Here is a 27,845-nt window from a genome sequence, read left to right on the forward strand (position 1 = left end):
GCATTCATTAAACCCTCTGGCGTGCTGTTGTTGGGGCACTCAGGGCACGACATCATGTGCTTCATCGACTGGGAAACAAAACCGCACCTGCACTCCATGTTTGAGCCATCCAAGAATCCCCACCTTTACAGATTGTCCTTACTACGGCCGACCTGCGTCCGAAGTCTAAAGACTTCCAGATGAGAAGACACACTTTTTACAAAATTGCTTCGGCTTTTCAGCCTTTGAGGCAGTGTCGAAATTAAAAAGTGGGTGCGGTGACACAAGGCAACGGTGCTGGGTGACAACCCAGCATAGCCGATTTCTCGGAAGAGGCTGCTACGGCTCCGCTCTGCGGATCTCTGGGGGCGTATTCCAGCCAGCGGATACAGCATTTGTGCCGGTGTCGGTTTTAAGCAACCAGTAATCAACTGGCATGTTTTATTCAGTGCTGTATCTACCAGTTTGGCATGGGTTGAACGGTTCCATACAGGGCTCGCATATTCGCCTGCTGAGAAGAAAAGCGCCAGGCCAGTGCACCGCAGAACAGCGGGCGAAGCTCTCCATTCAGTGGAAACCAGTCGGTGATGACGTCACTGCTGTATGTAGGTGTCTCCATATCAGTAGCAGCCGCGTATATGCTGCTAGTCCTGGCGCTGATGTTCTACTGCAGAAGGAGACGGCTGCAGAGGCGACAGAGAGGTCAGATGAGTGTTATGACGTCACTGCTGTATGTAGGTGTCTCCATATCGGTGGCGGTCGCGTATACAGGGTGGAAACGATAAGTGATCTCACTCGATTATTTCTAAACTATACAAGGTATCGCAAAACTGGTTGGTTACTGATTCTAAAAGTGCTTCACGAGCTCTTTCAAACGGTACCAATAACAGGTTACAGAATAAATTGGAACTATCTGAAAATTCAATGTTTCCAGCTTCGCTGAAATAACAAACAGCGTTCCATACATAGAGAGATGCCAACTAATGCGCTGAGTTTGAAACTCCTCAGTGTCGCATTAGAAATTCACACACACAAAGTAATCAAAATTAAATCCACTGCGGTATAAGTACTCAACATTCGAATAATCTTTAGTGTTACGCAAGCAATGTAAACTGTTTACATTATGACGTCGCTGCTGTCATCATTGCTGTTACGAGCAATGTGTTCTGTTTTTGGGCATATTGCTTTGACACCGGCCCCGCCCCCTTGTCACATCTCCCTTTAGTTTCTGTGATCTGTGGTCCCATACTAACGTGACATCACGATCAGCTCATTCCATACTTGATTGTGTGGGGTTTGAACCGGCTGCCTTTGGCATCCCAATATGCAATCCTCAAACCAAAATACTCAAACCACCTGACTAAGCGGCTAGTATACTAAATTAAAGTGACAATAAAAACATATCCAATTCTTCTCAGGCGAAAAAGAAGAATTAGAGATGGCAGAAGGCAGAGAGAAGTTGGTAGAAGAAGAAGAAGACAAACAGAAGATTGGAAACGGCGCTCCCGTGCAGAACGGCCGGCTGCTACCCCACGATAGGGATAGCGGTAAGTTATATGTTTACTATAGTCTGGTCCGTGAGCAATTTTGTCCAATGACCGGTCTGTGAGCACGTAGAATTTTGTCCAGTGACCCCAAGCTACCCATCCTTATCGCTCGCGCGTAATTATGTTGCTGTCGCGCTCGCACACTAACTGCGGGCGCCCGTCGCACAGTCGCGACAGAAATATAATTACGCGCGAGCGATAAGGATGGGTAGCTTTGTAGTAGCCACCACAACTGGAAATACCAATTTTTACTGGGAAGTACACACAGTGGCCTACCTTCCATGATTTATTTTGTGAAGCGATCCATAACAGCAACTTACTTACTAAAACACAAAAAATGCAGCATCTCAAAGGGAAAGTCAAAGGAGACGCAGAACGACTAATCAAGCATCTTCATATTACGGCGGAAAATTACGACATAGCATGGGAACTACTTATTCATCGCTATAATAACCCACAAGTGTTATTCTCTAAACAAATTGACATATTTTTGAACCAACCAACAATACAAAAACAAACAGCATTTGAACTCAGGAGATTGTATGACACATCTACAGAATGTATACACGCAATACATAATTTAGGGATCGATACTACAACGTGGGACCCGTTGTTAGTTCATCTCATCTCTAAAAAACTGGATATAGAAACTTACAGCGACTATAAGGAAGCGCGTAAAGCACCTCGCGAGCTTCCATCACTCGATGAGCTAATGTCCTTCCTCGAGAGTAAATTCACAGCTCTTGAGACCATCTATCATAAACGAGAGAAAACAACCCTATCTACAAACAGACAACACACCAACAACGTCAATCGTCACCTTCCGGAAAAATCATTTAGCAAGCCAAACTATCAGAGATCTTATCCAGCATACACAGTCTCTGTACCTACAAACACAAGATGCCCATTTTGTAATCAGGAACATGTATTATATCAATGTAAAAATTTCATCAGCATGGACTCTGAACAGAAATTGAGGTCAGTTACAAAATTAAACGTCTGCACTAATTGCTTACATTTACATCGCAACAGTAAATGTCATTCCAGCAAACGTTGCAAAGAATGCAATGGCACGCATCATACGATACTTCATGAATCGTTCGTGCAACGGAGGTCATCGGCCCCGAGCACCTCACAATCGGCCGTTCCGATGACGTCAAACAAGTCAACTTCAAGCAAACAGCACAATGTCAATCACGTGGCGAGTGAAGATGAGGAGATCTTGCTCACTACATTGCTAATAAGGATTAAAGCAGCCAATGGAACCTATGTTACTCTACGCGCCTTGCTAGACCAGGGCTCGCAGATCTCATTAATCACGGAGAGAGCAGCACAATTACTTGGATTAAAGCGTCAGAGCTACCACGCCTCTGTCCTAGGAGTAGGAAATGGAACGAAGCAAAGCAAAGGCGCTGTAACTTTGCAGTGTCAATCCATCCACGACGATTTCGCTTTTGTGACGAAAGCTTTAGTAGTCACAAAGTTAATAAACAACTTACCAACAAAAACGTTTAACAAACAATCATGGACTCATCTTCAAAACATCAATTTAGCGGATCCCGAATATAACATCTCAAAGCCGACTGATTTACTTTTAGATGCCAGCGTATACTCGGATATCATCATGAACGGTCTCATCAAAGGTCCCGCCCGTGCTCCCATAGCACAACAGACTAAACTGGGCTGGATACTTTCGGGGAGCGTTCAAACAAAAACTTTCAATTGTCACGTCGTTATTAACAATCTGGAGGAGATAGCAAAATACTGGGAACTCGAGGATGTAACGGAATCATCATCATCAACATTCTTATCACCTGAGGAGAAATACTGCGAGGATTATTATCAAGCAACTACTAAGCGTCTGGAGAATGGTCGCTATCAGGTCGCATTACCAATGAAACCAGGCTACCAGGAAAAGCTTGGTAATTCTAAATTTAAAGCAATAGGACAATTTAGACAGCTGGAAAATAGATTGGCTCGTAATCAACCACTAGCTAATGATTACAATGCATTCATGAACGAATATAGGAAACTAGGTCACATGCGCTTAGCAAACAAACAACAGCTCTTACCGTATTACTTACCACACCATGGTGTCCTGCGCCTGGAGTCTACAACAACCAAACTACGTGTCGTGTTCAACGCATCGTCTAAATCGGACTCAGGATACAGCCTCAATGACGTCATGGAATGTGGACCTAACTTACAAAAGGACTTATTAGGACTTATTCTACAATGGAGACAGTACCCCTATGTACTAACAGCGGACATTGAAAAAATGTACCGTCAAATATTAATCAGGGAGGAGGATAAACATCTACAAAGAATCATCTGGAAGGATTCACCACAGGAGCCCATGCAGGAATATGAACTTACAACCGTTACTTACGGCACAAAGGCCGCGCCTTACCTCGCAATGAGGACACTTCAGCAGTTAGCACGAGATGAAGCTTCTAACTACCCTTTAGCAGCACCAGCAGTTGAACATTCATTCTACATGGACGACCTTCTCAGCGGTCATTACACTATTGATCAAGCAAAGGAATTACGTCATCAGTTAATAGAAATTCTAAAAAGCGCTGGAATGAACCTCAGGAAGTGGTCCAGCAACACCCCAGAGCTTGTAGAGGATTTAACAGCAGATCAGTTAAATGCTCCATTCGATTTCAAGTGCACGGAAACCAGAAAAACACTCGGATTAAGATGGAATTCGCAGCCTGATACTTTTACTTTTCACAATAACAACATTGAACAAAGTAAACAGGAAAAGCATACAAAGAGACAATTATTATCTGAAATATCGAAGCTTTTTGATCCGTTAGGTTGGCTCTCACCTATTAGCATTAGAGCTAAACTATTGTTTCAACGAGCATGGGAAACAGAAACATCATGGGATACCGAATTATCTTTAGATATTCAAAAGGAATGGATAGCATTAAAAACAGATTATGAAAATATTGATCAATTTATGATACCTCGATACATTGGAAATATACTTCAAAATTACGAAATTCACTGTTTCTGTGACGCATCAGAAAAGGCTTACGCCTGTGTTGTTTACATAGTAACAGTGGATCCTAAAGGCGTGCGCACATCGAACATCGTGGCCGCCAAAACAAAACTAGCACCACTGAAAAAGAAAATATCGCTACCGCGCTTAGAGCTGTGCGGAGCGCTGTTAGCATCCCAATTAGTCAGCAAAATTTTACAAGCCATTCCACATGAAAACGCAACTCTATACGCATGGACAGATTCTATGGTTGTTTTGGGTTGGCTTCAGGGAAACATAAACAGATGGAGCACATTTATAGCAAACCGTATACAACAGATAATCAACGTCATTCCAGCATCCCAGTGGCATCACGTAAAGTCAGAAGAAAATGCAGCTGACTGTGCCACCCGAGGTTTGACTAGCAAACAATTAGCATCCGATCCCATGTGGTGGAGAGGGCCACAATGGATGCTAAACAACCCTAAGGACATCAAACCCATTCAATATCCCGAACCCGATATTGAAGTCAGGAAGACAAAAATTGTAGCAACAACTCAATTAGGAGACGAACCGATAATAAAACAGCTCTTATGTACACACAGCTCAATATCTCGAGTAGCAAAAATCGTAGCATGGATCACGCGATTTATTGCACGGTGTCGTAATCCACAAACTCAGCAAAATGTAAACGTGTCGCATTGCAAGTCATTGACTTCGACAGAAATAAGCAATGCATACGAATTAATAATAAAATACGATCAATCAATTGAATTCGCAGAGGAAATTCACGACCTTCAAAAAATAGGTCACGTCAAATCAAACAACAAATTAGCAAACTTACACCCTTTCGTGGATGAGAGAGGATTACTTAGAGTAGGAGGACGACTCAAACACTCCAGCATCAATAGCACAACTAAACATCCTTGCATTTTATCGAAACACAGTCGCCTCACTCAACTATTGATAGAACAAGCACACCAAAATTCTTTACATGGAGGAGCAAAATTAACATTGTCTTATTTGAGAGATAAATATTGGATATTAAGCGGAATGAATACCGTTAAAAAACAACTGAGGCGTTGTGTTACGTGTCGGCGCTTCAGCCAGCAAAACCTTGGTCAAGTTATGGCGGACCTGCCCAAACCAAGGGTTACACCTTCGCGGCCGTTCACACACTGTGGAGTTGATTTTACAGGTCACGTGGAGGTAAAAGCGAACAAAGGACGTGGCATAAAAACATCTAAAGGCTACATTGCCATATTTGTGTGTTTGAGTACAAAGGCAGTACACTTAGAGCTAGTGTCGGACCTCAGCACACCAGCATTTCTAGCAGCTTTCAGGAGGATGTGCGCCAGGAGGGGCACACCGAAAGAAATGTATAGCGACAATGGAACAAACTTTATTGGAGCTTCGAAACTATTGAAAAAGGAATACGAGCAATCAGCACAGCTTATTAACACGGATTTTATCAGCAGCATCAGTGAACTTGGAATAAACTGGCACTTCAACGCACCAGCATGGCCCAGCGCTGGAGGACTCTGGGAAGCAGCGGTCCGTAGCATGAAGTACCACCTACGGCGGGTTCTTGGTACACAGAAATTAACCTACGAGGAGTTCAGCACACTACTAACTCAAATCGAAGCGTGCTTAAATTCGAGACCGTTGTGCTCGCTCAGTGAAAATCCAGAGGACATCAACAGTTTGACACCAGGACATTTCCTTATAGGTGGACCTATTTTGTCAAACTCACACCCAAATTCAGACTCAGAAGGCATCAATCTTCCAATACGATGGCAATTGGTTCAGACGATGACTAAAGGCTTTTGGAAGAAATGGTCACATGAGTACCTACAGTCATTGCAAAAGCGTAGCAAGTGGCTAACAGACAAGGAGGACATAAAAGTCAATGACGTTGTCGTTGTCAAGGACGAAAACCTACCACCCACCAGGTGGGGTTTAGGTAGAGTAGTGGAGGTTCATCCAGGAAGTGATGGACACGTTCGTGTTGTCACATTGAAGACGAAATGTGGCATTATCAAACGTCCTATAACCAAATTATGTCTACTTCCAGTTCATGAGCAGGAAGACACGACAGATAACTGTCAAAACAGGAGCGATGTCGATGAAGTCCAACCTTCAAATCACACGTTACCTGATAGCAAAGCAACAAATAAGCGCACCAGGACAAAAACTAATAAATTTTCAGTCTCTACAGTACTATTTGCGTTATTTTCTTTGTTGACATTAAGTACTCAACAAGAAGTGACGTCATCAGCAATATGCAACGTCACCTCATTAGAAAACAACAATCAAGGACTTTACTTTGATCAAGTGACAGGATTACAACATATAATAGACGAGTGGAAACTAATAGTCTATTATAATATGTCTACCTATTGGCAAGGATTATCAAACATGGATCAGTACATTTTACACCTAAAGGAATTAGTTGAACCAAATTCGCAGTTCAACAGTATAACTTATCAATTAGAACATGAAATGGAGGAAATTAGACATTATAACCAACTACTTAAAACTCATCATTCATTAAACAGACAGAAACGAGGCCTAGTTAACGGCGTTGGATACATAGCAAACTCATTGTTTGGCGTCCTCGACGAGCGATTTGCCGAGCAATACGAAAAGGACATTCAAAAAATTACAAGGAATGAAAATCATCTGAGAAATCTAATACGCAACCAAACTGTTGTCCTCGAAGCCGAATACAACATATTAAAACGCAATGAAGTTAATATGAACAAACAATTTTCATTCATCAAGGAAAGGTTAAACAACGTTTCACTGGAAGTAGGTCAAATAGCATTAGATAATAAAAATGGAGTTTATATCACATCATCAGCGTTGGCAGCAAGCATCATCATATCCAACTTAAGGAGGATACAGCAAAGTCTACTAGACACTGTGACAGATATAAGTCAAGGTCGAATTGATATGCATCTACTATCACCAGAACAATTGGAGGATCAAATCAATCTCATATCAAGTCACTTACAAGGTGGCTTAGCTTTACCTGTTAACAATGAGGAAATAAAGGATATTTACAAGTTATTAAAAGTCTCCGGCAGGGTTGTCAATAACTACTTAATAATCGAAATAAAACTACCGCTAGTAAGCACTGACATTTACGAAGTTAATAAAATCATCAGCATTCCACAGAGGAGATCGAATCATCTATCATATCAAATTACATCAAAACTACCTTATATTGCATATAACACCAGGAAGGATACAGTAATACTCCTCTCAGAAGATGAACTCAAATCATGCATAACGGTTTCAGTCAAAAAGATATTATGTTCCTTTGACAAACCTATATATGATTTATCATTGAAGCAATCATTTTGTACAATTAATATATCAAACAGCAACAATGAAAGTGGGTCGCCCTGTTTATCGTCGTTATCCACCTGTCGCGATCAATGGACTAAGCTACATCAGCAAAACGCTTGGCTGTTCTCTTGTTGCAACGAGTGTAATGTTCGTATTTTTTGTCCGTCAACAAATATGATAATGAAAACGCTCAAGAACAATGGCATCATAGATATCGGTCAAGGTTGCTCACTAAAAAGTGATTCATTTTCATTTTATGCCCACAACAATTACATCAACTCCATCAACATAAATCAAAAGATGGAGGTTCCGCAAGTCTCAGTACTGAATAAACTACTTAACACGTCTATTCATTATGAGTTTCCACCCATTAAGGATAATGAACAGGAATATAACCAAATAAAAGAGCAAATAAACACACTAAAGCAAAGTCAGTCGGATCCACTGACAGTTCACGATGTACACCACTACACCCTGTCATACAGTCTCGTGGTCGTCATTTTAGTCGTCGGAAGTATCTTTGCGTATACAAAGATAAGAAGCAGACTTATCAACCGGGCCAGGAAGGCCCAGCCACAGCAGCCGGAGCAGCCGCCGCAGCCGCAGCAACCGGGGCAGACGGGCGCGCCGGCGCCCGCCCCGAGACCTCATCTCAGTGCTAGTGTCAGTGACGTCAGTGCTAGTGTTGTTAGTGAAGTGGCGGACATAGTGCGGTCTCAAAGCTTGTTCAGTGTTAATAAAGGCACCTCGCCGATGGTGTCCCGATCAGTGAAGTTTAACATGCCTAGTGAAAGTGTAGATTTAGATAACAAATATTAAAGACTCTATCGTTAGTCTTTAAAACATTTAGCATAAGCATCTCGTAGCATAAAAATACTAACCCTTTATAATGGAATCACCTTATATCACCTAACAATCTTTTATATCATTTAGCATAAACTTCACAATCATCATTCAAGGAGTAACGATAGGCATCTTTTTCCCCAGCATCCACTAAACATTCTTCTTTCTTATTTTATATTATTTTTCTGGTGGGAAAGATGTACGAGCTATCGTACAAACGTATTCACTTTTCATATAGCTAATAAGTTATTACTAAGTAAGCGTTTGCGCGGTTGACCCAAATTAGCGTCAAACGCATTGAATACGTTATAGCAATAAATCAGTGTATTTTTAACAGTCACTCAAACTGGTCGTTTTCATTCCACCTCTCTCCCGACCCGTCAGCATCACTCACATCCTCATAGCATAGCATCCTTACCCTATCATTCTTTAATGTGGGAGTTACGCCCCACAGGGTCATTAGACGAAATTCTATCTGCTCGGCGACCGGACTTTAGCAGCCGCCCGCGACTTCGTACGCGTGGATCCCGCTTTACCCCCTTAGGGGTTGAATTTTGCATAATCCCGTCTTAGTGAACACTTACGTTCTTAAAGGAACCCCCATGCAAAATTTGAGACTCCTAGCACTTGCTTCATCCACAAAGACGCGTGTTTCGGCACCAAATGGCAATGCCAGATTTTGTATGGAAAGTGGCGTCTTTTTTTTTTCGCGCGGCCATCGACCAAACTTTGTTTTTTGATTACAAAATAGTGTAATAAACCAAACTTACTATGGCATGTATACCTCTAAACTCAGTCTGAACTGAGTTACGAGCATTAGAAGTTTGATGATTTTCATACTAGATTTGCTTTTTGTGCGCAAGTTTTGTAAGAAATTGCAACAAAATATTGCGCTATTTTTTTATTGCGCTGATTCTGCTTCATACTGATGTCTGGAGCCTTTAATGGATGATATTGTTTGTTTACACATACAATCTCACTATTTTGTTGCAATTTCTTACAAAACTTTGCGCGCAAAAAGCAAATCTAGTATGAAAATCATCAAACTTCTAATGCTCGTAACTCAGTTCAGACTGAGTTTAGAGGTATACATGTCATAGTAAGTTTGGTTTATTACACTATTTTGTAATCAAAAAACAAAGTTTGGTCGATGGCCGCGCGAAAAAAAAAGACGCCAATTTCCGGCATTGTCTTTTATGTTGCTTATGACATAAATTAAATATAAAATGTATAAATTAATTATTGAATTACTGAATAATGTATTGAAATATGGATGATAAATGTATGAATAAAACGACTTTTTTCCAGCTGTCAAAGTGAAGAGGTGATTTTAGGGGGCGTCCATAAATTACGTGAGACTTTTAGGGGGGGGAGGGGGTCAACAAAAACCTCACTAAATCTCACGTGGGGGAGAGGGGGGGTCTCAGGAAATATCACGTAATTTTTTCCGCAAGAAATAGAGAAATAGAGTTTGCCAGAAAACTGGGTTTAAATCTTAAGTAAAAAAATTGGCCAAGTGCGTGTCGTGCCACTCGCAGTGTAGGGTTCCGTAGTTGTCCGTCGTTAACAAAATATATTTCAGAAGCAAGCAATTACTTCATCTAAAGTAGCTTTTAATATTTTCTTCTAAGGAATTTTTATTAGATATGAAATTGTATAATACATGAGTTAAATGACTATTACTCTTAAACCAACTGACCTACCCTAACCGTTATAGTTTTCTTGAAAGTTCATAAAAAGCAGTATTATTATGAATTTTTCCAGATTTTTCAAGCCAACAGTCTAGTTTTTAGAGGGGAGGGTTTTTAATAGTTTGCAAACGGATCCCTAAATCGAAAAATAGTCTTTGAAACCCCCAAGTCATCCAACAATATCCTACACGATGGTGTAGAAGATGAAAAAAAATCATCCCCACTTTACATGTAGGGGAGCTACCCTAAAAAAATATTTTTTCAAAATTTTATTCTACCGTTTTGTCTAGTGCCAATAGTTTCCAAGCAAAACCTCGGACAGACAGACATATCGAAACTATAAGGGTTCCTTGTCAGGACTACAGGACTCTCAACAATTATATTTTCTATGATGATAATGACATTTTATTCTATACCGTCTAAACAAATAAAACTAACAATGCTTCCGTCTGCATGTGTGAATACTAAAATGCAGAATAAATAAATGACGAAATTAAGAAAATTATAAAACAAGTTTTTTTTATCAAAATCGATTTTGCTAGATTATGTAGAAAGGAACAATAATTAGACTGGGTACTTCTGTAAAAAAAAACAATGAGACCCTAGCAAGTAGACTACTAACCGCTGTCACTACACGTGTTTTTCTGGATCTATTCGTAATCAGTGGGCTTAGTGCGACTTTATATCGATCGTGACAATGATATGCATTAAATGTATGATGATTGTACAGCGTCCCTAGCAGATACTTTCAAGAACTAAAATCTTAAACTTTATAGATCTTTTTGATGCACTCGTTAGCGACAACGGTAAATGCAAACTCGCACTTAGCACACAAAAAAAAACTTTCTCAGTTAAATTACTCCAAAACTATTAAATTTCGGACTTTTTTTAAATATCACGTGAGATTAGGGGGTGGGGGAGGGGGTCAGGCAAAATCTCACCAAATCTCACCAAGGGGGGCGGGGGGGTTGAAAAATAGCCAAAATTGTCTCACGTAATTTATGGACGCCCCCTTATTTTGTTTTGTAAGAAAAAGTAAAAAAAACATTAAAAACTCTTTTGTTGGTTCTCAACACCATTCTTCCGCTAATATTTGAGTGTTATCGGTACACTCTAAATCATCCATGAGTGCACACGCACACTACAATAATGACGTTCGGATTGCTCGGATCAAATTCCCCGCACCCCGCGCTTCCTTCGACCAAAAATTGGTGGGGCGCGTCTTCGTGGATGAAACGAACTACATATACAATTTGACTATGTACTTTTCTCCGATAGAAAGACTTTAGACTCCATAGATCTTTTAATTTAAGGCGTCAAATGCTAATAAACATCAAAAACTCAATAAATGAATAAATAAATTGACTTATAAATTTTTATTTAGAGAAGAAAATAATTTATTTCCTATGAACCTCATATCTTATTTGTTAAAGGTGCGGACAACTCAGAAGTGTCGGGGGTGTCCCGCGCTTCGAAGAAATCGGGACAGTACGACCATCTCACTGTCCCGAGGGGCTTGCTGACCGAACTAGTGACGCTTGGTAAGTGACATCTTTAAATTCATAAAATTATTTTCAAAATGTCTGAATAAGTAATATTTTAAAAAGCGAGCTCAAATGCCGGTCACAAACACATTATGAAGTTATTGGCAAATATTTGTACAAAATATTTATGTTCTGTTCTGTTGCTCTGTGGCTATACGTTGTACTCATCAAAGGAACTTTAGTCCATTATGTGCCTTAACGTAGCTAAAACTGTTCCAAAAATATTTGCGAAACGTGTATGGGATGTCATATTTTCAACTGAATTAAGCTTTTAAAGGTGGATTTATATTTGTCTGACATGACTGTGTCGTGACGCATCAGATCACAATCGGGTTTATACATTTTGTGTGGGAACATCAGATTCAGAAGCCATCGCGACACGACACAACACTAGTTTATGGCTGATTTGCACGATATTACTTTAACTTTAACAAACGTCAAAAATCTGTCAAACTCTGTATAAAAAACACCGGTTATCGTTATAGTTACGGTCAAAGTTAAGTGGTGCAACTCAGCCTAAAAATATATAAAACAGATTATGTTCTGATGCGTCACGACAAAACACGTCAGACAAATATACACAAATATACAGGGTGTTAGGTAAATGGGTATATGAGCCGACACTAGCCCATGTTAACATGAGCATATAAATGGTATGGTGTAGTCAGAAATTTGATATCATTATTTAATTTTTTTAAATTTTCATACAAAATAAATTTTATAAAATCCGATTTTTATGAAAATTAAAATAATTAAAACGAAGAAATCAATTTTCTGACTTCACCATACCATTTATATGCCCATGTTAACATGGGCTAGTGTCGGCTCATATACCCATTTACCTAACACCCTGTAAATCCACCTTATTATTGTTGTCATGGCGACTTTTTCTTTAATTTATATCTTATTGTAAATCATAGGTCGTGGAGAATTCGGCGAGGTGTCACTAGCGAAGATAGACGTGAACCAAGTGAGGAAGCTTCGCAAGAAAGAGGTGGAAAACGCGGAGCCGATCATGACTCATGTTTTGGTGAAGGCTTTGACAGCTAAGGACGAGGTAAGAAGACCCATAGGATAGTTTCCTAAAAAAGTTTTAAACCGTCAAATATATTATCAAAAAACATTGGACATGTATATTTTTATTTGTCAATCTAACAAGTTATTATGAAGTTATGGTGCGTTGAAGTTTCGCGTGACGTCACACCGTGCTACACTTAACCATCCCTTGATGTCACGGGCCTCTTCTTTTGCACTTTGGCGCGCTTTCTCTCTGTCAATTTTCATTCGTTTGAAAAAGTGAAATAGCGTCGTGTATTTTTGATAAGTTAACTGACGGACTAATTCAAACTTTTGCTTTATTACCCAGAAAACATCCCTATTCTATTAATGCTACAGATGGATTTTTAACTCTTTCACGCTTGATTGATGATGTTTTTTGGCTCAGGTACAACTGGCCGAGTTTCGGCGGCAACTGGACTTATTCGGCCGAATCCGCCACGAGAACATAGTCCGGCTCATCGGCCTATGCAACGATGCCGAACCACACTATATGCTGTTAGAACACACTGAGTGGGTGAGTTGTGTTTATAACTAGTCTAGGAGTGAGTTGTGTTTACAACTTGTCTAGGAGTGGGTGAGTTGTGTTTACAACTGCTGGACCTATTCGGGCGCATCCGCCACCAGAACATAGTCTACTAGAACACACTGAGTGGGTGAGTTATCATGAACGAGTGTTTAGATTGCTCTTGTGCCTTACCAAATACATACGTAGTGAAGGAGAATGTTATTGACGGACTATTGTTACTTGACTGCAGAGGAGTCACGTTTTTATTAAACTGAGGAAACATAAATCCCATTACTTCAAAATATAAACATTTTTACCGGTATATTTTAAAATAAATGTTTCAGATTTATTAAACTGTTAATTCTGGACTACTGGGCTTATATTAAAACTTCATGTAGAGGTTTTTTTCTATAATAAAATAGTATTTCGACCGGAATAATAGGCTAGTTTCCTAAAAAATTTTTTTCGACCGTCATGTTTAATATCAAAAAATATTGGACACGTATATTTTTATTTGTCAATCTAACAAATAATTACATAGTTATGGTGCGTTGAAGTTCCGCGCGACGTCACAAAGTGCGGCACTTTTAAGCACTCATTGACGTCACGCGCCTCTTCTTTGAACTTTGGCGCGCTTTATCTCTTTAAATTTTCATTAGTTTGAAAAAGTGAAAAATACGTGTAGAGTATTTTTTGATAAGTTAACTGACGGACTAATTAAAACTCTTGATTTTTGACCCAGGAAACATCCCTATTCCAAAACTGGAGTAAAATACTTATTTATACTTTTTTCCGTCCCCAGGGCGACCTAAAGAACTTCCTAATCGCCACCCGGACCCCAGAAGAGTCCGAGGAGTACCTCTCTCGAGCGGGCACCGCGCACCCGCGGCCCGTGGTCTCTCGGGCCGCGCCGCCGCTGTCCGCGCAGCATCGGGCGTTGCTTGCTGCTCATTTGGCAGCCGCCGCCAGCCGCTTGGCTGGGAAGCGGCTTACTCACAGGTCAGTCTTCCCCATCATCATCATAGGGACTGCTCAACCTTGACTGGATTGGTTTGATTACCTTAACGAGACATGATTTACAGCTGAGGCGTCTTCATCATCATGAGTCATCATCATCAACAAGATAGTGTCTAGTTGGGTTAAAGGTGGCTGCGAAGCGACTTACTCAGGTCATTTATCATCATCATCATCACCATTGTCATCATCAATGACTCAACCTGTCTGGATCGGAATAGGCTCGCGCACAGGTGAATCAGGATCATCATTGTCATCACCATTGCACTATCATCATCATCACCATTATCAAACTAGTAAGTATCTATGAAAATTTGTTAGGAAACGGGATAAACAGCCTTAACATCATCATCACCCCTTCATCATCATCAGTCATCATCAGTCATTACCATCATCATAAGAGCCATTCAACATATTGAGACGTGAAATGGCTCACACCAAAGTCATTTAGGTCATCATCACCATCATTGTCACCATCATCATCACCAGCTTACTCCTACTAAAGACCATCACCACCATGATCACGAGTCCGAAGAGTATCTATCCCGGGCGGGCCCCGCGCACCCGCGGCCCGTGGTCTCTCGGGCCGCGCCGCCGCTGTCCGCGCAGCATCGGGCGTTGCTTGCTGCTCATTTGGCAGCCGCCGCCAGCCGCTTGGCTGGGAAACGTCTTACGCACAGGTCAGTGCTCATCATAGATACTACTTCAGTGGTACTACTTTTCTAACTAGAGGGGTTTCATTGCCTGGCTGGGAAGCAAGTAAGCAAGTTACTCACAGGTGAGGCACCAAGATGATGACGTCATCATCATCACCATAGGGGCTGCTCAATCTTGACTGGATTTATTTAAGTGCTCAATTGGGATGCGATTCATTTACAGGTAAGGCATCATCATCATCATCATCCTATGATGAGTATGATAATCACTGAACTGCTCAATCATCACTGCTTAAGTCTCATTACCTAGACGGGATTCGACTCACTCAAGGTGAGGTACTAATATGGTGACGTCATTATCATCACCATAGGGAGGGACTGCTCACTCACAGGTGAGGATCATCATCATCATCAAGGACTACTCAACCTTCAGTCAGTCACCAGTCGGAAAGAGCTCACTCGCAGGTCAGCCTCTTAAGATGATGGTGATGATGACGTCATCATCATCACCATTATCATAGCCATAGGGGGTCATCCATAAAGTACGTCACACGTAAAGAGGGGGGGAGGGGGTTGACAAAGTGTGACATGGTGTGACAAGGGGTGGGAGGGGTCCTAAGTTTCGTGACATCACATTTCAATTGTTTCAAATATTTGATATAATGTTGATTTCATAAAAAATGTACTTAATTTAAATGGAAATAAAACTAATTTCGGAACTGCTGTTAATTTCATCATTTTTCGATGTGAAATTGCAAAACATGTGACGTCACACTAGGGAGGGGGGGGTCTCAGAAATGTGACCACCTGTGACAAGGACGGGGGAGGGGTCAAAAAATCATGAAATTCGTGTGACGTACTTTATGGATGGCCCCTAGGGACTACTCAACCTTTACTAGATGGCATTGCCTGGCCGGGAAGCTGCTCACTCATAGGTCAGTCTTCATCATCATCACCACCATCATCATAATCATCTTTATGTGGCTACGTTTCACTCACCCATAGGTGAGTCATCATCATCATACCGAAGAGTTCTTGTCCCGGACCGGCAACGCGTACGTGTGACGTAACAAAGCTGTCATGGTATAATAAATATCTATAGTACCTGAAGTGTTGTTAACGTTTTGACATAATAAAAACACTACTAGTGCTTCACTACTTTGTTTACTAATGTCTATCCATTTAAATCCTGTGGTATCAGACTTAGGTATAAGCCGCAATATACGACTGATATTTTATTTAAATGTTAAGTATTACTTATTACCTTGTGGTGACGGCAGAGTAGAATACATTTGTCACCAACCCCTACTCTTCCCACGGGTGTCGTAAGAGACTACACATCAAACAGAGAACGGGCAGCAGCGCTCTATGAAAAACATCAATTGCCCGCCTGCCAAGCGTGGGGATTATGGCAAAACCCTCCACTGTAGTGGAGGAGGCTCATAGTCCAGCAGTGGACTGTAAAGGGCATGTTGATGATGATGATAATGACTTATTACCTTATTAATAAGTCTGTATCATCCACAGGGACATAGCGGCTCGCAACTGCGTGCTGACCTCCACTCTGACGCTCAAGCTGTCCTACCCGGCGCTCTCAAGGGGACCCGACTCGCACGAGTATTATAAGCATCATGAACAGGTACATAATATACTTAGTTTTTAGCAAGTAATTTGAGTTAAAAATGACAATTTCAGGCTTGATTTCCTACATATTATGCTACCCTGATGTCAGCTACATTATCGCGTACTAGAAGGGGTAAAATATGGAATGTTGTAATTGATAATATTTGTTTGTAAAACAAAATGGTTTGGTAAAACGATTTTAGAAATAAAAGCACATTATGCGCTACCCTTTTTTATTTCAAGCGATGAAGTCATTCTGGGTTAGTAGTAGTTTCGCACGATTTATTTCGCACGAATGTGCGAAACGTCCCCTTTCAATAATATTTTTTTTTAGTAGGCGTTTCGCCCGGATGTATCAAAAGTATTAAAAACGGGTGCGAATCGACCCCTTTGAGACCGAAATTCACGTGGGCGATTCAACTTAAAACACATAACTAAGTTAACGCCCATAAAACCTTACCTTACACTGTATTACAATTTTTGAAGAAACTTCCCTTATCCATAGGTATATTATTTATTAAAAAGTGAAATTAATAAATTTTGAATCCTCTATAACCTAATTACTGTTTCCTCTCAGGTGATCCCACTGCGTTGGTTGCCCTCCGAAGCTGTGTTAGAGGGAGACTACTCCACCAAGTCTGACGTCTACATGTTCGCAGCTACGGTCTGGGAGGTAAGATATTATAATATATTTTGTTACATTTTTGTATGTCTGTTTGCTAGGTGGAAATGGCCTACTCCAATCTCCCCTATTCTGGTCCCTATGTAATTCCCGCGTTAACTATACTCGTTTAAACTGACTGAAACTCTTTGTATACCTATTAAATCATCATCATCTGAGCCATAGGACGTCCACTGCTGAACATAGGCCTCCCCCAATGCTTTCCATGTTGCCCGGTTGGTAGCGGCCTGCGTCCAGCGCCTTCCCGCTACCTTTATGGTGTCGTCAGTCTACCTTGTAGGTGGACGTCACACACTGCATTTTCCGATACGCGGCCTCCACTCCAGAACCTTGCTATTGCTACAAATAAATAAAATAAAATAATGCTTTCCTTCATGAGAATTGTCTCTATGTTTATGACAATGTCAATTTTTCTGTCCTCTAGTATTTCAATAACTTATTAAGTATTTTATTTTGCTCGGGAAACATTTACCAGTATTTCAATACTCAATACTCAATATTGTACTGCATCCATTATGTACTTAAAATTAGAACATTATGGGCCCTGTAGGGCACGGCAATTAGGAGAGAGGAGGACCACCCTAGATCAACCGAAAGATGTCAGAAGTTAGAGCCTAGTAATTTATCATTGAGATACTCACTTAAAGCATAATAGTGTTTGGAAATTAAAAGTTCTTTAAGTTTTTTTACGAATGTTAATTCTTTGGGTGTATTTTTTATCGAAATTGGAAGCTTATTAAACATTTTGATTGACATGGAAAGTGGACCCGATGAGTATAGTTCAAGTTATTTTTGTTTTATTTACCAGATCTACACAAAAGCAGAGCTTCCGTTCTGCAAGCTCAACGACAACTCTGTGCTGGAAAGACTTAAGGCGGGCTCGCTGGACTGGCCGCTACCGGAGTCGATGCCCGAAGCGCTCGCCGAATTACTCGTAAGTACAGTTATTTAATAGATGTGACATTTTGAAAATCCCAACTAATCCCAACTAATATTATAAATGCGAAAGTAACTCTGTCTGTCTGTCTGTCTGTTACGCTTTCCCGCTTAAACCTCGCAACCGATTTTGATGAAATTTGGCATAGAGATAGTTTGAGTCCCGGGAAAGAACATAGGATAGTTTTTATCCCGGTTTTTGAAACAGGGACGCGCGCGATAAAGTTTTTCTGTGACAGACAAAATTCCACGCGGGCGAAGCCGCGGGCGGAAAGCTAGTTATAAATAACTTGAAAAAATCGAACTGCCTAAGGCGGGAATTGAACCCACGACCTTCCGCTTGCCGGGCGACTGCTCTTCCAACTGAGCTACTTAGACACTGGATGAACCCGTCGAAATTTTCAAGTGTAATATGCTGTTACAGCCAGCGTTTGTTTCATCAATGTTAAGTATACCTACCCTACATCTAACAGAAATATTGTTGCAAATATTTAACTGTCAGTTAAGATGAAACAGCTCTTTTACATAGTTATTAAATTTTTAGCGTTAAGAGTCGCATCTCAAACTAATTTGAAAATTATAAATAACTTGAAAAATTGAGAGGAAAGATATGACATTATTTATTAAATACTAGCGGCCGCCCGCGACTTCGTACGCGTTGGACCCCTTTTTACCCCCTTAGGGATTGAATTTTTCTCGGAATTTAATCGAATTTTTCTCGCCGTAAAAACCATCCTTGGACTTCAACGTACATTAAAAAAAATAATTGGTAAAATTGCTCCAGGCGTTGTTGAGTTTTTGCGCTTACCAACACATTTTGCGATTAATTTTTATATATAGACTTTATATATTTACTTTTTCTACATTCTCCACGATGGGATCGGCAGAACCCTGTAATGAGTTAACGTGTCCTACAAATTATTGAAAGTAAATCTGTATACTGATTGACTGGGACGTGTAAAAGTACTTTTAAAAAGCCTACTTGCATAAATCAATGAGTTTTACCTCTCTATCAACACATAGCTTAAACCGCTGCAAGGATTGCTTTGAAATATGGCACGCAGACAGTAAGATTTTTCCAAAATTCACCCCAAGGGAATGAAATGGGGGCCCAAATTTAATATGGCTATGCGAGCGAAGCTAGTTCGTCATAACGATTTTGTCGCGATTGGACGCGAGGTAAATAAAGTGTGACGAATTTGTATAAGTATTACACATGTTTAGTTTACCCTGTGACAAGTGGACACCTTTAATTCAAGTCAGATACATAATTTATTCGTTTTCTCATCAGAAACGTTGCTGGAGCAAGTCACCAGCCGACAGGCCACAATTCTCCGAAATTTGCGAGGAGACGGCCGCCATATTGCAAAAGATCACTACCGACAATGCTGCGCAAGCATCGATGGAAGAAAATGAACAATAGGTATGCAATACAAAGAGAGAGACAGATTTAGTATGACAGACTTATGCCCGTTTTCACCATCAATCCCTTATTTTTAAGTGACCCCTATGACAACAAAATTCTTGTTATTTGTTACCATAGGGGTTGCTGAAAATGGGCATTAGTTATTTAATTTTTAGCGTTAAGAGTCGCATCTCAAACTAATTTGAAAATTATGACAGACTTTTTTAAAACTGTATTTAAAACTAAGGAAGCGAGTGAACAGTAGGTATGCATTACAAAGAGAGAGACAGATTTAGTATGACAGACTTTTTTAAAACTGTATTTAAAACTAAGGAAGCGAGTGAACAGTAAGTATGCATTATAAAGAGAGAGACATATTCAGTATGAGAGACTGTATTTAAAACCAAGGAAGCGAATTGTTCATTCGCTTCCTTACGAGTAGGTACGCATTTTAAAAAGACAAACAGATTTAGTATGACATAATTTGTATTAAAAACTACGTAATTATAGGTCGCCCAGCAAGAGGTGAGGCGATCAATTTATGCTAAGATTTGTATCAGTATATTATTATGTCAACGTAAAATTGTGAACTCCGTCAGTTTATAATATCACGCGTGAGATTGTAAAATCTAAACTATGTCAGATTATAATCTGACGAAATTCACAATTTTACGGTGACATATACGCCCGTCGCGGTGACACCTTGCGTAGTCACACTGACAAGTGCTTTCTGTCTCGCTTGCATTTAGCAAGAGCGAGGTAGCTAGTGTATTCGATGTTTGACGTGAAATGTTGTGTGTGTTCTGTATTCAAATATAACTTTTTTTTTCTTTATTTACATCAGTGTGAGTACCGTGTTTGCCTCAAATTTCGTTGTGCGACCTATAAAACTATATCTCAAGCACTGACCGAGTTTATGTGCTACACGTATAGTAAAAGTCGCGGGAAACATACATTCGAGCTGTCTAAACGCCTCGATAGATTTTGTAATGCAAAGGTGATTCAATTGAATAACTTTTATTGATTTCAAAGTAACGAAAGTTTGTAAAGCATTTTATAACGATATTTATGGCTTGGAAGTTGTAAGTATTAATTATTGAGGTCAGATAACTAAAATTATAATCATAATTATTTATAGTTTAGTTTTAGTGATAGAAATGGACGGTCGCGGTGGCAGCCAGCAGATATACTTATTTAATAGATATGTCAACGTGAAATTTTGAATTCCCTCATTTTATAATATAACGCGTTAGATTGTAAACTAACAGTGGGTTAGGTTAAGTTGGATTGTAATCTCACTTCGTCAGATTATAATCTGACGAAATTCACAATTTTACGGTGACAGCTACATTTTTAAAAGTGGAAATAGTTGTATGTAGATTTTATTTGTATTTTATAGTTAGGTTAGTATATTGTAAAACGAGTTGAAAGTTAAATTAGTAGATATTTATATTCTGATGATGATTATTTTATGTGTTTAATACAAAATTCAATTATTTATTACTCAAAAAGTAGAATTTAGGCTTGGATATTTTAATAGGTTCTCTGCATTTATAAAATTTATAAATTATGGGCACTTTAATTCGTATTGCTGGTTCAATTGAACATAAGAATAAGTTAATATAAAATTAGATTAAGACTGATTGCGTATTTCAATTGTCTTCTGTACTGTGCCAATCATTTTTCCAATCCGGTAGGTTGAATCCGAACCCATTTGCAATGTTTTTAAATGATTATTACATTAATTTAAAAACAATTTAATTAAACGACGACCTCGTAGATTGGTATTTCCATTAAAATTGTATATTCTCAATAAAAAATAGTTTTAGTGAAGTTAGTCTACACTTATACATTAGTCTAAAATTATACTAAGCGAAAACTAAAGCTAAACGATACTGCCATTATGTATATAAATTAGCGTCTAAGACTGAATAGCTATTTAGTTAGCAATTATATTATACATTAAGTTTATATTATATGTATAACTTTCGTCCGAAATTGATGTAATATGTACGTCCTGATTGAATCGAAATTTTTAGTATAAGAATGGAATATAAGTAATTGCGTACATCTAATAATTTAGTCTTAGGTCTGTATTATAGTGTAATGTTTAAAACTTTATTTACTCTCAATCTTAGACGTGTCTAGTCGAGAAGTAATAAAGAATTTTAATTGGTTGAATTTAAATATTTAAACTAATCACTAGACAACATCTATTACTAAGATTGAACAAAGTTTTGAGTGTTATTTTGCAAGACAGATCTTAAACTTCATTTAACTTGATAGTTTATGCTTATATTTAGTTTAGAAAACAAGACTACATATTTTGACCAGTGAACAAAACTTTAAAATAGTTTTAGTGCATAGAAACACACGATAGTCTACACTTCGATAATTTTTAATAAGATCTCAATTTTTAATAGAAAATATTGGGAGAATATAACCAATACAGAACCAGATCCTAACACGGAGCAAAAACAATTTTCGATGAAACTGAAAATAAATTTCATTTCAACATCTTTTATGATTCTATTTAAGCTTATTTTGATATCTTCAAAAATATGTGTATAAATTTAAACTAACTTGTACATTAAATTAGGTGATACCAGACGATGCATTTATAGCTTTTAATTTTATTAATTAACATAGATAAGATAGTGGTTTCTCATTCGACCAAAATATCAATTAGATCGAATTAACAGTTAAGCTTCAACCAAATCAACGCGGTCAGATCGCCATCGCCGGCGCGATCAAAGGCCAATGACAGGTCGCGCGACCCATGACAGTTCACGCGAACTGTCATAGGTCGCGCGACCTGTCATTGGCTTTGGCGATCTGCACGCGTTGGTTTGGTTGAAGCATTAGAGGATTCGTCACACTGGATGCGTTTTACGGCCTGCGATCTTGTCAAAGTGAACGCAGCCCGCATCATGTAGGTATTAACACAGAATAATAATAAGTACTACGTACAGAAGTTTTACTTCGCGAAGGTATTTAAAAAAATGTATGCTCAATGTCATTAACAATATGGTGTAATTTAGCCTGTCTCAAGAGTCAAGCACCATTTTGTTAACAATCGTCAGTGATCGGCACTGCGCCGAAGCTATAGGGCTGACTTCGGTAAAATGATGTGACGTGAGGTGCCAAACTGCGGAAAATGGCGGAGGAAATACATGATTTAGCATGAATTATCATGAATAATATTAACTACTTATTTACCTCTCAGTGTCTTGAGGCAACTTAAAAAAGTACATTCTGTGTTTTTATTATTATTTAGGCAGTTAAATACTGCACAGTATTTAGTACACCATTTTCTTTATTTTCTTCCATCATACACAAGAATACGCGTGCGTGAGTCAATGTTCGCTCGTATGTGAGGCCTTGTCGAATAGTATCCTGTAGGTGGGCCATCGTGCGTGTTTTGTTTTCGATGTAAACTCGCGGAGATGAACAGGCCTGGTATTAACAACATTTTCAATCTCTATACATCCTCCTCTGTGGTCTAGTGGTAAGACCACCTGCTTCAGACGCAGAGGTCCCGGGGTCGATTCCCAGTGGGGGCAGATTTTTCTGTTCAGTTTGGTTGGTGGTAGGGCTTGTTATAAGTCCGCCTGGCTAAAGCCTGGTCCGTGAGCACGTAGAATTTTGTCCAATGACCTCAAGCTACCCATCCTTATCGCTCGCGCGTAATTATGTTGCTGTCGCGCTCGCACACTCACTGCGGGCGCCCGTCGCACAGTCGCGACAGCAATATAATTCCGCGCGAACGATAAGGATGGGTAGCTTGGGGTCATTGGACAAAATTCTACGTGCTCACGGACCAGGCTTTAACTACCACCATCTTACCTAAGTCTGTCGCCATAACAACAATGTTAACAGCATTGTTGTGTTCCGGCAGTTAGAGGTAAGATAGCCAGTTCCTCCGTGGTTGAGGATTCCGGGTGAAGCTCGCTTCCACCTTCGGCCTGATCGTCACTTACCATCAGGTGAGATACAGGCCAAGAGCTTCCTCGTTGTGAATTTAAAAAAAACATTTTGTATTGATGCGATCATTGGCCTATCTATCTAGATTATTCTAGATAGAGTATTTTTTTAAAGATTTTCTACTTCTAAGATTTGCTGGGGTGGGCACGAGAATATTGACAAAATGTTTTTCAGATTAAATTGATAATTTGGTCAAATGCTAAGAAACCTGTTTAGTTGTAAGTAATCTCAAATGTATTGGAATCTCAGTAAAATCTAAGCTTTGAAAGACTGTTTCAAGTCATTTTTAGAATTATTATTAGTAAAAGCCTATGGTGTATAAGTTTTTGGTAAGAAAAATCCACTCTTGCAACAACTGACAGACAATTTTTTTTTAAATTATAAACAAGTGGTTAAAAACCACAGTAGGTTAGGTTTTTGTATTTCAGCTTAGTGCCAGTTAGTGTTAAATGTAAGACACTTTTGTATTGAAAAAAACTTCAGTCAAAATGAGAAAATGTAAAGTTGTGTGTGTCTCAAACACTTTGTACAGTCGTGGAATGAAAAGGTTCGTCACCTTAGTGTCGGTTTTCGCTTGCACTAGGTAAGTAGGTAGGGTAGACCGGGTACAATAGTACCACGGGTCAATAGTACCATCGGCGATATTTCTTCATACAAGCGACGTTAGATTGTGTGCATAGCGTCAGAATATGCGCTTTTTGTGTTTCCATCCGCTCACCAGTCGGCGGCGCTTGCGCTGAAAAACGAAGGTGTACAGGAAGGATTTTTGTTTTTTGCCCAGCCGCAGTAAGTTTTTATGTCAAATATATGAGCCCATAAGTTGCCTAATATGCTATTTGTTACCAAAGTATTGTTGTCAATAGTTTATCCAGGCTCTAAACTTTGTATCGACAGCGAATTATTGGCATTCACTGTGAAAATTACTGAATTTTAGGTGAAGTTCTCTTGACTACCTACTTGGAACAAATGTACCAGTCTCCATGGGGTCAATTGTAGCGGTACAATCAACCCCGTGGTACAATTAACCCCCGGAACCTTATTTTATCCCAACTAATATTATAAATGCGAAAGTAACTCTGTCTGTCTGTCTGTCTGTTACGCTTTCCCGCTTAAACCTCGCAACCGATTTTGATGAAATTTGGCATAGAGATAGTTTGAGTCCCGGGAAAGAACATAGGATAGTTTTTATCCCGGTTTTTGAAACAGGGACGCGCGCGATAAAGTTTTTCTGTGACAGACAAAATTCCACGCGGGCGAAGCCGCGGGCGGAAAGCTAGTACTTAATATTTTAAATTGGTTTTAAAGTACCTATACTTATAATAAAATAAGTTATTATAAAACATTCACGTGGTTATTTTACATTTTTACAATTATATTTTTATAATTATAGGCATACCTACCTACTGAAAAAATAGTTAATGTGTTTTATTAAATAAGTAGGTAGATGTCGATAAAAAGGTGATATAAGTACCTAAATGCCTACTTAAAATATTTTAATATAGGTTTCTAAAACCCTTCTGAATATACAGGGTGTTAGGTAAATGGGTATATGAGCCGACACTAGCCCATGTTAACATGGTCATATAAATGGTATGGTGAAGTCAGAAAAAGTATATCTTCATTTTAATTATTTTAATTTTCATACAAATCGGATTTTATAAAATTTATTTTGTATGAAAATTTTAAAAATTAAAATGATGTTATCAAATTTCTGACTTCACCATACCATTTATATGACCATGTTAACATGGGCTAGTGTCGGCTCATATACCCATTTACCTAACACCCTGTATACATTTTAGCTTAATTCAGTAAGTAACTAAGTATTTGAACGTTTTGTTTTAGATGCCTCGACGTAGAGTCAAAAGTACTGATCACGGATCAACGGATCTATTCCTTTATGAACAGGCTTATGAAATTTTTTTAAAAGGGCGAAGCATTAGTAGGTATAAATAAATCAGGGTCAATTGTACCAGGGGTCAATTGTACCCTCATACAAAAATAGATTTTTAAGTTTTGATTATTCTATCATTGTTATTATGCTTATTGTTGTTTCAGGAGCAATATCCGAGCCAAATAAATGACATATTATGTAGAAACAGTTAGCTTTTTCGTTTTCATGGAAGAAAAGTTATTGTTTTGTTTTTAAACTTTAGTGTTGATTTTTCATACTTGTTCCTAAATATTATCGATCTCAATTAATAAAGAATGATGATTGTAGGAGATTAAGAGTACAGTATACCAATAAAGGTGATGATTAGATAAACATAACGACTTTTATAGCCTCATATATTATTGGTACAATTGACCCGTTGTAGGGGTCAATTGTAACATGAGACATCGTACAGTTCAAACTCGTTTTTCATTAAGTATTCGAAAGAATAGTTCAACTCTGCATGCTTAAATTTGTAGCTTAGGAGTCTACTTTTTACAGCATACTAACAGAATAAGTTATATTTCATTAGATTTCTCAATATTGAACAATTTCCAAAAAATGGTACTATTGTCCCCGGTCTACCCTACTGTAAGAGTCAAACCTGCCAACATAACAGTGCTGCTAACATTTAAATAAATATGACGTTTGCTAACGAATAAGGTTTTGCTTGTTTAATTTTCTATCCCATGCAATGTTACAAAATGTAGTTTTTTTTTTTATTTAATAGAGATAATAATGGCAGGTTGAACCAACAAGAAGGTTTTAGTTTATCAATCATAATAATCTTGACAAGATAAATCGTCAAACAACTTTGATCTGAATAATTTTGAACTTTACTGACGAACAGTTAAAGATTATTTTCTCTAACTCGAGATTATTCTATAACATAGTTTCAAAAGGTAATATGTGCTCGCGATTTGTTGAAGGAATCAATTTGAAAACTGACGAACCTTTTCATTCCGTGACTGTACTTTTTTTTTATCTTAAAATAGTATTCTTAAAGAGATGTGTGAAAAATGTGTTTAGCATCTACGTACATGATAATGTTAATATTTCGGGCAGCGACACAGTTCGGCGACTTACGCCCGTATTCAAAGACATTACTATGAGGTCTCACAATGCGTGTGGACGCACAGGGTGAAACACGAACCAATCACAGAGCTCTATTCAACGATGTGCGTTCGATTTATTGCTTCATTTAAGCAAGCATCGTTTGTAAATACGGGTGTTAGAAGCGACGACCACGGCCGACAATTTCATATATTTTGTTCAAAGCTTCGCACACTTGGCGTCAGACTCGCGAAGTCACGACAAACTAATATCATACTCGTATAAAATTAGCGGCCGCCCGCGACTTCGTACGCGCGAAATCTCAGAAACTACAAGTGCTAGGAGTCTCAAATTTTGCATGGGGATTCCTTTTAGATCTTAGGTGCTCACTAAAAACGGATTTCAAGAAACTCCACCCCTAATAGGGTTAAGGCTGGTTTTAGTGTCACGTGGACCGTCCGGTGCGGACCCGCTCCGCACGGCCAATCTGTATGAACTTCTAGGGAGCGTTTTGGAGTAATGCGGTCCGGACTGGAGGAACCGCTCCGCTCCCTAGCAGTTCATACAAATCGGCTGTGCGGAGCGATCCGCACTGACAGTCCGCGTGACACTAAAATCAGCCTTAACCCTCTTAGGGGTGGAGTTTCTTGAAATCCGTTTTTAGTGAGCACCTAAGTTCTAAAAGGAATCCCCATGCAAAATTTGAGACTCCTAGCACTTGTAGTTTCTGAGATTTCGTGATGAGTGAGTCAGTCAATCAGTGACCTTTTGCTTTTATAAATATAGATTGTCTAGTCACCGAGCTGTCGCTGTCGCACGCCGTCTAATGTGCGCCTACACTTAAAGTACATTCACATGGCAGTCTGTGTGAATGCACCTTAACTTTATGTCAATTTTGTCAGTGTAAAGCCATGCAATTGTTGTGTTTTTATTGTTCAATTGCTTTACTGTGTGCTGTTTAAAACCTCTAAAATGTTGCTTGATGACGCGAAAACAGGACGGAGATAAGACTCTCCTTAGTAAGAAAGAGACAGAGAATTCATTTGAC

General features: G+C 39.1%; 1 protein-coding gene across 1 annotated transcript; it reads left to right on the plus strand.

Moving 5' to 3' along the window:
- The first annotated feature begins 566 nt into the window (after window positions 1–566).
- Window positions 567–24,719, plus strand: LOC135084405 (inactive tyrosine-protein kinase 7). The gene is made up of 11 exons (XM_063979180.1): window positions 567–681; window positions 1,398–1,526; window positions 11,837–11,944; window positions 12,868–13,004; window positions 13,392–13,520; window positions 14,314–14,510; window positions 14,969–15,205; window positions 16,709–16,820; window positions 17,382–17,477; window positions 18,295–18,420; window positions 19,714–24,719. Exons 1-11 carry the CDS (start codon window positions 567–569, stop codon window positions 19,843–19,845), a joined length of 1,518 nt encoding a protein of 505 aa, XP_063835250.1. The 3' UTR covers window positions 19,846–24,719.
- The last annotated feature ends 3,126 nt before the right edge of the window (window positions 24,720–27,845 follow it).

This window comes from Ostrinia nubilalis, chromosome 26 (assembly GCF_963855985.1).
Source record: "Ostrinia nubilalis chromosome 26, ilOstNubi1.1, whole genome shotgun sequence".
In the NCBI taxonomy this organism is placed as follows: domain Eukaryota; kingdom Metazoa; phylum Arthropoda; class Insecta; order Lepidoptera; family Crambidae; genus Ostrinia; species Ostrinia nubilalis.

Excerpts from the sequence above, each read along its gene's own strand:
- LOC135084405 (XM_063979180.1), top strand. The coding sequence starts at position 567 with ATGACGTCACTGCTGTATGTAGGTGTCTCCATATCAGTAGCAGCCGCG. Across the intron at positions 11,945-12,867 it reads GACCGAACTAGTGACGCTTG|GTCGTGGAGAATTCGGCGAG; the intron begins GTAAGTGACATC and ends TGTAAATCATAG. Across the intron at positions 13,521-14,313 it reads TGTTAGAACACACTGAGTGG|GGCGACCTAAAGAACTTCCT; the intron begins GTGAGTTGTGTT and ends TTCCGTCCCCAG.